The 13,017-nt window shown below is 42.5% G+C and overlaps 1 protein-coding gene across 1 annotated transcript in view; it reads right to left on the reverse strand.

Annotated features, from left to right (window-relative positions):
- The window catches only part of Impg1 (interphotoreceptor matrix proteoglycan 1), a 101,800-nt gene that overhangs the window by 23,633 nt on the left and 65,150 nt on the right, over positions 1-13,017 (reverse strand). Inside the window, exons 12-13 of the mRNA XM_036193938.1 lie at positions 4,424-4,968; positions 1,389-1,608 (exon numbers count right to left, since the gene is read on the reverse strand). Coding sequence (XP_036049831.1) covers positions 1,389-1,608; positions 4,424-4,968 — 765 coding nt within the window. The remainder of the gene's footprint in view (positions 1-1,388; positions 1,609-4,423; positions 4,969-13,017) is intronic.

A 13,017-nucleotide genomic window follows, 5' to 3' on the forward strand; every position in this document is an offset into this window, starting at 1 on the left:
ATCTTTCTAAGACATCTATCAAGTGGTTCCTAATGTTGAAGCTCCTGTCCTCAGAGGCATACATCCAGACTCTCCCCAGCCTTGGCCTGGCCCTTCCTCGGACAGTTTTTGTCTTGAGTGGGGCTCCTAAGGACTCACAACTGACTTGGAATGGGGGAGGGCAGGGGCTCCTCGCCTGTGCTCCATAGTTCACCTGTCTCCTTTCTGTTACTTTTACCACCTGACTGCAGAGAACAGCCTGAGCTCTGGGTACCTTCTGTGGATGGAGGCAGTCAGTCTTTCCCTGACATTTAGGTGGCCTTTGATTGCTCAGGGGGTCTAGAAGGTTTCCTTAGGCAGCCCCTGTTTGGCGGTAACAACTCCCCTGCTCAGTGCCCAAGGCTGTGCTGTCTTTTTAATGGTGCTGTTTACCAAAGAACTGAGGCAATTTTTGTAGGATTGCTCCAAAGCCTGCTCTGTCAAAGATAAATGTTTCCTACTGAGCTTTTTTGGCTTGCCTTTTTGCCCAAGGCTATTTCCCTCTGTCTTCATAGTTAGTCCACAGAGAGCCAGAGAGAGCCTTAAAGATCCACCTCACTAATTCATAGCCAATTAGGACACTTTGTTTTCCATCTGACTGGAAGGTTGCTTTGGCAGTGGGACAGAGCCCTCCTGTCCTGCACTCCAGGGAATTAAAAACCTTCCTTCAGTTAGAGAACAGTTTTGAAGTACATGATGAAAACAGTCCTCAATTCAGGCCTGGCCCCTGACAGTGGCATACACTCTGCTTTGCTGCTGGAGCAAGCATGTGCTTTCTGTTATAGAGTTTCTGGCTATTATTTTACACACATGGGGTGCTGCACTAGGGTGTGCAAGTGGGAAGGGACATTATTTTCTTCTTTGGTGATTTCTCTAAGTTTAAATTTTGATCTACTATCCCCCCTACTCCCCCTCATGATTTGGTCTGAGTTTCATCCTGAATTTTCTTATGAAAAAAACTATTCTGACAGTTCACTGAGGCCACAGGCTTCTGAAGCAGGAGGCCCGGGTTGCTATGTTTTTTTTTTCAGAAAGTACTTTGACCTCTAATAGAATATAAACTAGCTTGGTTTGGGGCTACATTTTAAAATGTCTCTGCACAGCAAAAGTTCAGTACTGAGAGGAAACTGAGGCTCTCAGACCGTGTGGTTAGGGGTGCCCTTACTCTTTGCTGTTCTATGTAGGAACACTTGAACCTGCAGGTTGAGGGCTCTCTTTCCTTAATCATGAAGCTCATGGCTTCTAAAAGGTTGCCTTGTTAAGTGTAATTTAATTTCATTTTTTTGTGGCTTGACAGTTGATCGACATGCTTGAAAACAAAACAGAATGGACCAGAAGTTCCCCAGCCTTTCGTTGTTGGCTTCACCTACCTAGTTCAATGTTGAGAGAGTAGCTGTCAATGTCCAGATTGAGCTGTTGAGCTGCCGTGGATCGGAGATCCTCCAGGACCCTGTGCACCGCCTGGGTGAGGTTGTAGGGCACCACCTTTGCAAACCGTACTCTGCTGTTCACGATCACACTCCCGTTTCGGAAGCTGAGTATTTCCAGTTGCTTAAATCCCGTAAGATTGGATTGTAGATATGGAACCAACTGCAAAAGGAGAAATCACTTATTCCTGACATGGTCACTGCTGGTTTTGCTTATGCTCCCTCTTCATTACCTGAGGCACGCCTTTCATTTCTTCATTGCTGGCTTTGTTGTTGGATGTGAGACCAGAACACCACAACCTAATGATCTATTTGTAGTAATTACGTCCATATTTCCACCCTTCTTCCTGCTTTGAGATAGATGGGCAGGGATTTCTTCATGCCTTGTGAGAACAGATTTTTTTTCCTTAAGTGACTATTTCAAATTGAGCCCAGGAGCTAACCAACTTATGTCTGTGTAAATGGAAATGTGAAATGTGAAATCTGAAATTACCCAATTGAAATAAAAAGACCCAAACCCAATGTGTCTGTCTATTATTGTAGTGAAACTTCCTAGCATGCAGAAGGGAAGTGACAATCAGGACAATTGGATGGGGGTATTGAAGCTAGTTCCAACTAATTGGGTGGCCTTCATTGAGCAATACAATGCAATACCTGTGTGGATCTCCATGCTTATCTGAATGTGAGAGAGCAAAGGTGGCTTCCTGGGGATTCCTTTCCAAACATGATTTAATAAACCCCAAAGCAGCCTAAGGACATTGTGCTTCCCTTGTGTTGACACCTGTGTCTTGTGAGCCAAGACCATCTTGAAGGCCATTGCCCAGAAGTGTTTGAAAATCATTTCCTGGCTCTAGAAGGGTTCCCGAACTATAGCCCTATAAATACAGACAGCACACAGGTTCAAGCTGCAAGCTTCCAGGCTTGCCTCAGACCCACTCTCTCTTTCTCATCCTGTCTCTGTCTCAGTAGAATTTTGGCTCTAACCTTGTTTCACAAGGTGTGCTGGTTAGTTAAGTGAACTGGGTAGACTAGAGTTTCCTGGGACAAAGGAACCTCAATTAGGAATAGCCTTCATCAGATTGGCCCATGGGCCTGTCTGTGTCATGTTTGCTGGACTAATGATTGATGTGGGAGGGCCTAGCCCACTATGGGCTCTGCCACCCCTGGGCAGGTGGTTCTGGGTTATACAAGAAGGCAGACTGAATAAGCCATGAGGAGCAATCTTGTAAGCAACATTTCTCCGTGGTTTCTGCTTCAAGCTTTTTTTTTTTTTTTCGAGACAGGGTTTCTCTGTGTAGCTTTGTGCCTTTCCTGGAATTTGCTTGGTAGCCCAGGCTGGCCTCGAACTCACAGAGATCTTCCTGGCTCTGCCTCCTGAGTGCTGGGATTAAAGGTGTGTGCCACCACTGCCTGGCTCAAGCTTCTGTCTTAAGGCCCTGCCTTGGATATGATAGACTGTAACCTGTAAGGTGAAGGAGACCATTTCCTTCTCAAGCTGATTTTGGTAACAGTGTTTATCATGGCATTAGAGAAGCTATGTAGAAGACAGCTTATCTTGAAAACAAAATGCAATTTTGCATCAGAGTTAGGAATTGGTTCGTGACTCTATCCTGACTTGTTCCACTATCCTACTGAACTCATTCTTGAGTTGGCCATGCATTGGCCTGGGGTAGGAGTTTTCTGTTTGCATTTTGTGTACAGACAGTTAGTTGCCTTGTCTCCCAAATTAATTCCCAGAATGTGATGGAAAAGAAGATGACTCATTAGAGTTGTTCTTTTTCTAGCCTCCATATAACCAGGCCTGGTCATGTGACTGGCTCCATCACTACAAAATGTGGAGGGGAGGTTGCTGCTTCTCCACTTGTTGACAAATTGCTTTCTCTGGATCACCCTCTTCTCCCCTGTGGAAACAGGATGTAGCAGCTACTCAGCTTTAACTTAGCAAAGGAGGAAACACTCTCAGGGCCACACGTGAAAGAAATGTGGGTTTACAGGGTAATACTAGAACACATCTGCCCACCTATCAAGGAGAAATAAGCCTGCATCTGATTTCAGTGTTCTTAATACATTTGTTATGGCAACCTATTACAAATCCTAAGGAAGACACTGGGGTGAGGTGAAGCTCACTAGGACATTGTTCCCTAAGACAGTCCCAACACTCTCCTCATGGTGTGTGTGTGTGTGTGTGTGTGTGTGTGTGTGTGTGTGTGTGTGTAGAGCACAGAGACTTGAAAAAACATTCAAGCCATATGATAATTTAACTTATAAGAAGCATATTTTTTTCTGATATTGTCAGAAATCATGTGTGTGATATGCATTGTACAATTTATTTAATCAGACATGACTGCTAAAACCATCACAGAATTCAATATTTATGATTGTACATATATTTCTTATTATGCTTGTAGAAATAAAATTAAAATACAAGTTTGAGGGTGCCTGTTATTGAAGTGTATCCATCACAAAAATGTTCTCCCTTTATATGTCAAGGATCAGAGAGACAAGTCATATAGACATTTACAACAGCATGAGGGGGCTGAAAAAGGGGCTTTATACCTGAACTCTCTTCCTCATCCATGCTGGGAAGCATGGCTCTGTGCTTTTTCACAGCTTAGGAAAAGTTCACTTAGACTTCTCTTAGATTCCAAGCTCAGTACTATAGTGTTTCTGTATAAAATTTAGATAAAATTATTTAGAGAGAACCATAATGAGGAGAATTTAAGGATAAACTTGTTCCCATGAAGATGGATGGCAGTGTCTTTTCTGATTGCCCACCATAGAACTCATTTCCCTGGTTGGATTTAAATCACCTCAGAATTCTAGCTGAATGCCTTCTGCAGCAGCACAGCTGTTTCAAATGCTCCTCTCTTCCTAACCTGCATCGCCCAAGATGAGCAATGATTATACTATAATCACAAAGCAACGGCAGAAAAGCATGAGGAGATGGATGCAGCAAGCGGTAAGCCGCGTTCACTCACCAGGTCTGTGAATCGTTGTTCCAACGCTTGATATTCTAGAGAACTCTTGTTGAACAGGTCATAGGAGAAAGGCATGTTAGCAACTCGAAGGCTGAAGAACACCACTAACTCGTGGCCCTTGGCAGCAATGGTCTCAGAGCTTGTGGTGATGTACTGTAATGGGATGGGCGTGGTTATCTCCAAAAAATGATCAGGGGTAGCATCATATCCACTCAGTCCTGATACTTCTGGCAAGGTCGGGGTGTCAGATACATCCATTTCCTCTAGCTCTCTGATTGTATCTCTGCTGCTTGTAATCAACTGGCTGACACTGGAAGACGCAGGCCAATGTGATATTTCTAGAGGCAATTGGCTGATGGTGGAATAGTCCCTGGCAGGGAGAGTGAGCCCAGGGACCAGTATTGTTTGGCCAGTGGTCATCAAGTGAGGGGAGCTTTGATCAGCCGGAGAGAAGATGCTGGGCATGGTAAAAGAAGGTAGATTTTCCAATAGTGAAGTTGAGGCTGTCGGAGGTGGAGACCAAGAACTGTCTTTGGAGGACATGCCTGACACCATTTTCATTATGTCCAAAGAGAAAATGAAAACAAAACAAAACAAAGTTAATCGACTTGAATTTACATTGACAGTTTCAATCACCATTTTAAAAAAGGAGACACTGGTATAGAAAGGGCAAGCAATGCTCTATCCAAACCTAGGGAGGCAAAGGGTGGATCCCTGAACTCTGTTTATCCAGGCTCCAAATTCTACATAGTTGAGATGAAGAGGAGGATTAATTACTTAGACTTTCTAGAAACCTCTCCAGGTAGACTTAGCATACCTGCAGAGTAGATAAAGGGATGACTAGTCATCACTCGAACGGGGTGGGGATTCCACCCCAGTTGGCACTGGAATCGACTCAAAACCACACCGTCACTGGAACCCTCAGACAACTTGCTGCAGAGTTTTGGCACAGATATTTTTTTATTCACTTTCCAATATTGCAAACTTGAGTTTTGCAAAACTGAACTTTGTGGGATTCAATGACCACATCATGGTAGCTTTATCATCCAAAATTCAACTACACTTTTTCAGAACTCGATATTCACATTGAATAAGTTGACAGTTTGCAAAATGGTACTGAGCATGTGAAGGCGTAGGTGATGCATATTTTGAACTTTATATTGAACAGTCAACTTGGAAAGTATTTGATAATATTTCCGATCTTTTCGTCACTTCCACACAGGCTGCTGAAGTCCATTCCATTTTTTGGTACAAAATTAAAAACAGTAAGTATTTATGAACTGAAAAAGTATTTATATGAACCTTTCAGATGGAGAGATTGATAGATTATTAAAGTAGCCCAATAAACCTAAATCCAGAGTCACTGATTGCATTTAAGGGACTAGGGGGACAGAGCGGGCAATTTTCTATGATTGCTTCCAGAGGCATTTTGGCAGATCTGTGGGAGAGTTCTCCTGAAACCTGCATGCTAAGTGTGATGAATGGTCTGTCTGAACGCAGATCGAATCTTTGGACTTGCAATCAACTAATTTACCACAGTGCAATCACCAAAACTGAAACATAAACAGGTCTGAAAGGCAGAATCATATCAGCTTTATTACTTTCTTAAAATAAAACTTGGCTATTGGTGAGTTATGCTTGCATTTCAGAGAAGGATACTCTTTTCTCATCCCTATCACAGAGTGCCTGGGTTTGTCTAACCATAATTCACTCAACTGCCAGAAATATTTGCTGATGTCTATGATATCCTGCATATAAACTTGGATTTTTTATTCAAATATTCTTTTGCTATCAGCTGAATGCTTGTGTATCACCCAAATTCATGTTGAGAATGCCCATTCCACAATGTGATGATGTTTGGAGATGAGGCCATAGGGAGGGAAGGAGGGAGGCTGTGAGAGTGAGCCCTTATTAGATGGGCTTGGTACTGGACCCTCATCTGAACAGATATGAGAGAGATGATCTGCTTTTGCAAAGTGAGACTATAGTAGGTGTCCACGTGCAAACCAGAAGTGCCGTTGCACAGTAGCTTGATTTTGGACTTCCCTGACATTAGAACTGTAGAGGCATCCTTCTGTTGCTCAATCACTCAGCACAGGATATTTTGTTATAGCCTGTGCTAAGGCATCCATGTAAGTCCACTGACAGTAACTGCTGTGCTGTCTGTGGTTTGCGCTGACTTCCTTGAGCAGGGCCTTTGAGTCTGTGCTCCTGGGATGTGCACTCAGCACTCCTATAGATGATAAGGGGTAGGAGAGCAGAGGCATGAAGTGCCATGACGGATGTCTTCTGTCTGCTCCTGGGGGCCAGCGCTTCATCACCTGCACCTTCACTACTGTATAGACTGTAAACCAGCTTAAAACAGGCCATGCCATAAGTCATCAGTCAGGGAATTTCTACCCTCCTCATTTGGTGGCATCTTAAGACAAGCTCTTTACATCCACAGCAAACCTCCCTGAGCAATTTCATTGGCATAACAGGTGGCTGTTGAAATGCAGGGCTGCTTGATAGGATATAAAGCACCAACTGAAACAACTGTGTGCTAAAACATTTACTCCTGTGTTTATGGAAAATTCAAATTTGACTATAATCTTTTATTTTTCTTTGCCAAATCTAGGAACCCTATTTAAATGTGCTTTAAGAATTCTCCCAATCTCAAAAATAAAAAATTCTTCTATTTTTTTGTTTTTGTTTTTCTTTTTCTTTTGCTCAAGATTGAAGCTACTAAGGCAATAGTTAGTTGGAGAAAAATTATTCCAGCCTTGCCATGACTTCTAATTTAGATAGTTATGCTTTCATCCAATTCTTATGTAAAAATGAGACATCACAGTGACACAGACTATTCTATTATTAAGTTTCAGATGCTACAATAGGAAGTCAAGTGCTAAAAGCCAAGGCTACTTATTTCATCAGGAATGTGAAAAAGAAAAAAACTCAAAATAACTGCGTTCGAGAGTGGATGTGGGTCCCAGAAGGGTGTAAAGTATTTGTGCATGGTGGGGCACTAGCATAAAGCCTGGCTCCTAGGCAGAGAGGAAATGGTTATTTTCATCACATGATAGGCAGGGGAGGTCTGTTCAAAGTCAAGGCCACAGTTAAAATGGTCCAATGGAAAGCAGATGAACACAGGGCAGCTGAAGCCAGAAGAGAGAGAAGTCAACAGCTGATGTTGAGGCTGGTGGGGGTGGGTATCTCAATGAAAAGAAAGGAGAAGGGAGCAGGCTGAAGGAGAGGTGCAAGGGAAAGGCTACTAGGAAGGCTCACATCTGTCCTGTGGGGCATCAGCCTCAGGCAGCTGCCTACTTCATATTGAAACAGTCTAAGGAGAGATCTTCTAATATCCTTTTAGATTTTCAGTTGGCATAGCCAACACGTTCTTAATTTTATATGAAACACCACTCATTAATTACAATCCTTTTCATATTATAGAAATAGAAAGTGTGTGTGTTTTTTAATCAATTTGTTCAATGACTGAATAGATATCAATAACTTCCCATTTGCTAGTCTAGGTGTTCAGACACATCAGCAAACAAAAACAGCTGTCAGTCTCCATGAGCTTACTGTGTAGTAGAGGAAGTCAGGAAAAGAATCCTCCAAGTAAACATACCAGAAGATACAGAGTGTTCGGTGGGGATGGGTGCCCTGGAAACAAAACCAGTGGAAAAGGAGGGGAGGGTGTCAGCCGTGAGCAAATGCAAAGGAGAAGCATGTTGGAACAATAGTGTCATGTTCGAGGGACTGCTAGCCTGGGGAAAGTGTGGTGACATTTTATTTGTGCACCCCAATAAAGTTTATCTGGGGATCAGAGGAAAAAGCCAGTCACTATATTAAACACAAAGGTCAGGCAGTGGTAGAACACTCCTTTAATCCTAGCATTTGGGAGGCAGAGATCCATCTGGATCTCTGTGAGTTCAAGGCCACATTGGGAACAGAGCCTGGCATGGTAGCACACGCCTTTAATCCCAGTGCTAGTTAACCATAGAGGTCTGGAGCTCTGTACAGACAGGAAGAGATAGAGCTGGGTGGAAAGAGTGATGTGGCTTGGCAGAGAGAGGAAGTAAGATGGCAGGGCACAGAAAGGCATATAAATGTGAGTATACAGGAAGTAGCTCTCTCTGGAGGCTGAGGAGTTGGTGAGGTGCGGTTGGCTGTGGCTTGTCCTATTCCTCTGATCTCAAAGTTTTCAACCCAATGTCTGGCTCTCTCTTTTTTTTTTTAAATTAATAAAACCATTTAGCAATTCATCTTACAGGACAGTGTGACTCCACTGAATGCTGCAGTTTGCTGATGGTCATAGTACCTGAAGACATTTTCCAACACAGACATCCTTTCTTAGGATTATTCAGTTAAAACAAGGCAGTAATCCATGAAAGAGGGAAAATAGATACTTACAAAAAAAAAAAAAGTCAGAGAGAACTTTTGGAGGACAGAGAAGGCAATTCTAAGGAGAGTCAAGACTGGATGTGGGCAAAGACTGGATGTGGGCAATGGCTCAAAGATCTCCACTACTGAGCCTGCTTGCTTTTGGGAATTCTAACTCAAAAAGCATACCTTTTCCTTTTCTCCCTTTCTGCCTGTTCTCTAGAAAAAGGCTAAAACCCCGAGCCTGTGCGCTCTGACACTCTAAAAATTATTTCTCTGAAGAACACTTCCCCAGCTGCTTGTCACCCTGTGGTTTCTCTCTCAATGGCCAATAAAATGATCTTCAAAATTAAAAAAAAAAAGATTGCCTTTGTATAAAGAGATAGATACAGGAAGTGCAGATGTCATTAAGGCCCATGACGGTGTGCAGATTTTTACAAAATAATTTTACAGTGTCATTGGCAAGTGAAAAAAGTCTGCATTTGTGTTTTATCTAATATGGTAAAATTGTTGGAGGATGTATTCTACAGCACAAGAGGAAACCTGGGGCAGAGTGGTCAGAGAACCCACTGAGGGAAAGGCAGGGGGATTTCTGAAGGAGACATCCAGTGAGGGTCCTCCACACGGCCAAGAGAATAATGCTCCCTCAGAAGGGAAGGGAGCCTCTAAAACTTGGAACTGAGGCATCACCTGATGTGGATGCTACACCGGAAATTGTAGTGAGATGTTCAGGAGGAGTTGGCAACAAGTACAAACGACACTAAACCACGGAAAACTAAGATCAAATGCAGGAAATTAGGAGGGAAAGTGAGAGAATGGTTCATCTGTGGAAATAAGCTGAACGCTACCTATTGATTTCATGGTAGTTGAATTATAACTCTCCCAAAGCATTGGTAGGGGAGGCTGAAGAGATCACACTGCAAGAAACTCTAATCACATTCTACACTAATAAAAAAACCAACAAATGACAACCGATTTCTTAAAAAAAAAAAAATGTGAGGAAGAGTGAGTGCCAGGAAGATGGTTGAGTTCTGAGGTAACTTTTAAATGTGTGAGACCTCACAGAAAGGAGGCATGAGATCCCACACTTGACTACTTACAGAGATTGCCCTTTTGATTTGGAGATAATTGGAGAATCAAATGCGGTTGTGGAAATTAACACAACCTCCATCAGTCTGCTCCTCCAGGGCAGAGACACAAGGCTGGTGGGCTGTCGGAACGGATTTTTTTCAAAACACTGGAAACTGACTAGAAATGGTTAGTAATCATGGGGATGCTTAATTAAGAAAACCTGACTGCATCTCGGCGCTCAGGGTGAACTGTGGGGTAATTTTTATTTTTCCTGTTTCCCTCAGCGCTGTGGCTCTGTGGTAGCCTGGGAAACAGCAGCCCTGATCCTCAGTACCAGACTTCACAAGCAGAATGGTCTCACGGAAGAAAGAAGAGTAATTATTTGTTTTGACCTGTCTTTTGACTCCCTGGAAGCCGGACTCAAAAGGCCTGCCTTGCTCTCTCCCAGCAGAGCTCTCCTGAGGCTGCAGTGGCTGCCGTGGGGTGCCTGTTGAAACCACACATGCACATGTACTAATTGCTGCTGTGTGAGGCAGAGGCAGCAGCCGGCACAACAGCCCACAAGCCACCAACTTAGAGGGAAAAAGGCGGAGGAAGAGTTGCTTTGAGGAACAGTTCTGTCCTGTGGAGAAGAAGGTCGCCCACAGGCTCAGGGCTTAGCGTGCCTTCTCTGAGAAGGACATAACTCACATGGGCTTCAAGTCCAAGCTTCTCTAATGCAGAAAGCCAGACCCCAATGCTCAGATGCGGCTGCCTTATGTCACAGGGTCTCCTTTGGGAGTGATGAAATAGTTCTGGATTTAAACAGAGTTGAGGGCTGCAAGACATGAACATGCTAAAAACCATCGAATGTCTACTGAAAGATGACTATGATAATGAATTTTATTTCAGAAAAGGAGATATTAATACATAAGATCACATGTTCCTTTCCCCTTGTGTCTGTCTGTCGTCTGTCTGTCTGTCTGTCTCTCTTTTGGTTTTTCGAGACAGGGTTTTTGTAGCTTTGGTGCCTGTTCTGGCTCTGGCTCTGTAGACCAGGCTGGTCTTGAACTCACAGAGATCCACTTGGCTCTGCCTCTCAAGTGCTGGGATTATAGGCGTACACCACCATCGCCCGGCTCCCTTCATGTCTCTTAATGATAATCTTTCCAAACCAGCATACAATGTCAACTAACATGTTAAAATGACCTGGAGATTACCACCAAGCTACCCTGTTTTAGTCATCCAACTTCTCTTTCATCCAATCCCCTCCTCAACATCCAGCAACTACTAATTTGTTTTCCATTTATGTAATCTTTTCAGTTTACATAAACTGGAATAATTAAATGTGGTGATAACATTTTTCTGAAAATACCTTTTGATCCCAAAGAAACAGAAGTTTTTTTCAGACTTTACAGCCAAGTTAATAATATGCTTGAGGTCACTTAAGGCTATGTTCTGAGTTAGCCTGCTCTCCTCCTGTGTGCCCAGCTTGTATTGTTTAGCCTGCCTTTAAGAAATCAATGTAACTAACTCTATTATGTCTTGGATTGCCCATGCAATCAGCTTTTACAACTTCAGCTAAATGCATAGCTTTGACCTTAAGTTATGTGCGTTTTCATAACCCCCGACAGACTAGTGTTTATATGTGTGAATAAATATATTTAAATGTTACATTATACTCGATAAATGCATGTCTGTTCTATTTGCCAATGAAGGTTCTGAGCAGAGCCACCACCGAAGGGAAATATCCTAAGATCAACCTGCTAAGTTCAAGATCTCCTTCCTCAATCCCAGGGAACTTCATCCACACTTTCTTACTAATTTGGTCAGGTGTCTGGAACTGAAGGATGGGATTGAGGCTGGTGTGGGAGGAAATATCGATTTGGCTCCTGCGGTGTGATAGTTTGCTCTACAAACGGTTTTGGATCATTTTTCATTTGTCTTAAGGCATTTTATAAACTCCACACTGATTACATTCTTTGTACGTCTGATGGTACTTAGTTCTTGAAGTATCAGTCTAGTTATCATTCCCTAAATGATCAAACAGACAGAAGATGCAGCCCAAAGCTAGGAGGAGAGGTGCTGCTGACCAGGGATCATCAGGAGAATAAAATACGAACATATACTTTCTTTCCTTTAAAAAAAGTACTGAATTCTTAAATCATGAATCAAAAGTTAGTTTTGCCACATTCCTCACACTAAATAGAAGTGCTGGGCTATGGAATATTGCTAAGCACCACCTCATAAAGCAAGCACTGCTGCAGAGCCCAGAGCCACAGACAACTTCTTTTCTAGCTTCATTCTGAAGACCGTGTTCTCTATTTGTTTTCAATTTAGAATCAGTCCTTATACACAAATTGCGTGCATTTGGCAAAAGAGCCATGCTATACTTTATCCTGATTTGTTGGTGAATTTGATAATTTTTTTTCCTGGAAAGAACAAATATTTGGGAACAAATGAAGCCATTGCACCACATAATTAATCTGCATTGAAGTCATTTTTAATAATATAGTCATGGTACAATTCTGGTCCATCTTTTTTTTTTTAGCTCTATTTTTCTTTCTTTTAAAAACATTTACTTATTTTTTTAAATTTTCTACACATATGAATGTTTTGTCTGCATGTATGTATGTGTGCCACATTCATGCTTGGTGCCCAAGGAGATGAGAAGAAGGCATTAAATTCCATGGAACTGGAGTTATCGATGGTTATGAGCCATCATATGGGTGCTGAGAACCAAGCCCTGTAAATGAGCAGCAAATACTCTTAACCACAGAGCCATTTCTCCAGCCCAGCTCTAAGTAAATGATCATATATTTTCTCTCCATTAATACCTTCATATGCACCTGAAAAAACAATAAGGGTTAATATTAAACAAAATTGAATCCATTACTATGAAAAGTACAAAAATATTAGAGGGAGGTAGTCAACTTCCAAGAGAGCCACTGACAGTCCTTTCCATGTGGTCCATCCACCTCAGATCCTCCAACAAGACCATATCTCCTAATAGTGAGGCCATTTTCTTTCAAACCACCGCAGAGGCCATGTTAGAAAGGCCTGAGGCTTTGACTAACTCCAGCTCAGGAAATCATTTAAGAAGTAATGTCATCAGAGCATATATACCAAATCCTAAGAGGAGTGTAGCCCTCATTGACATCTTGACATCGAGCCAATTCAAG

Source organism: Onychomys torridus, chromosome 7 (assembly GCF_903995425.1).
Source record: "Onychomys torridus chromosome 7, mOncTor1.1, whole genome shotgun sequence".
Taxonomy (NCBI): Eukaryota; Metazoa; Chordata; class Mammalia; order Rodentia; family Cricetidae; genus Onychomys; species Onychomys torridus.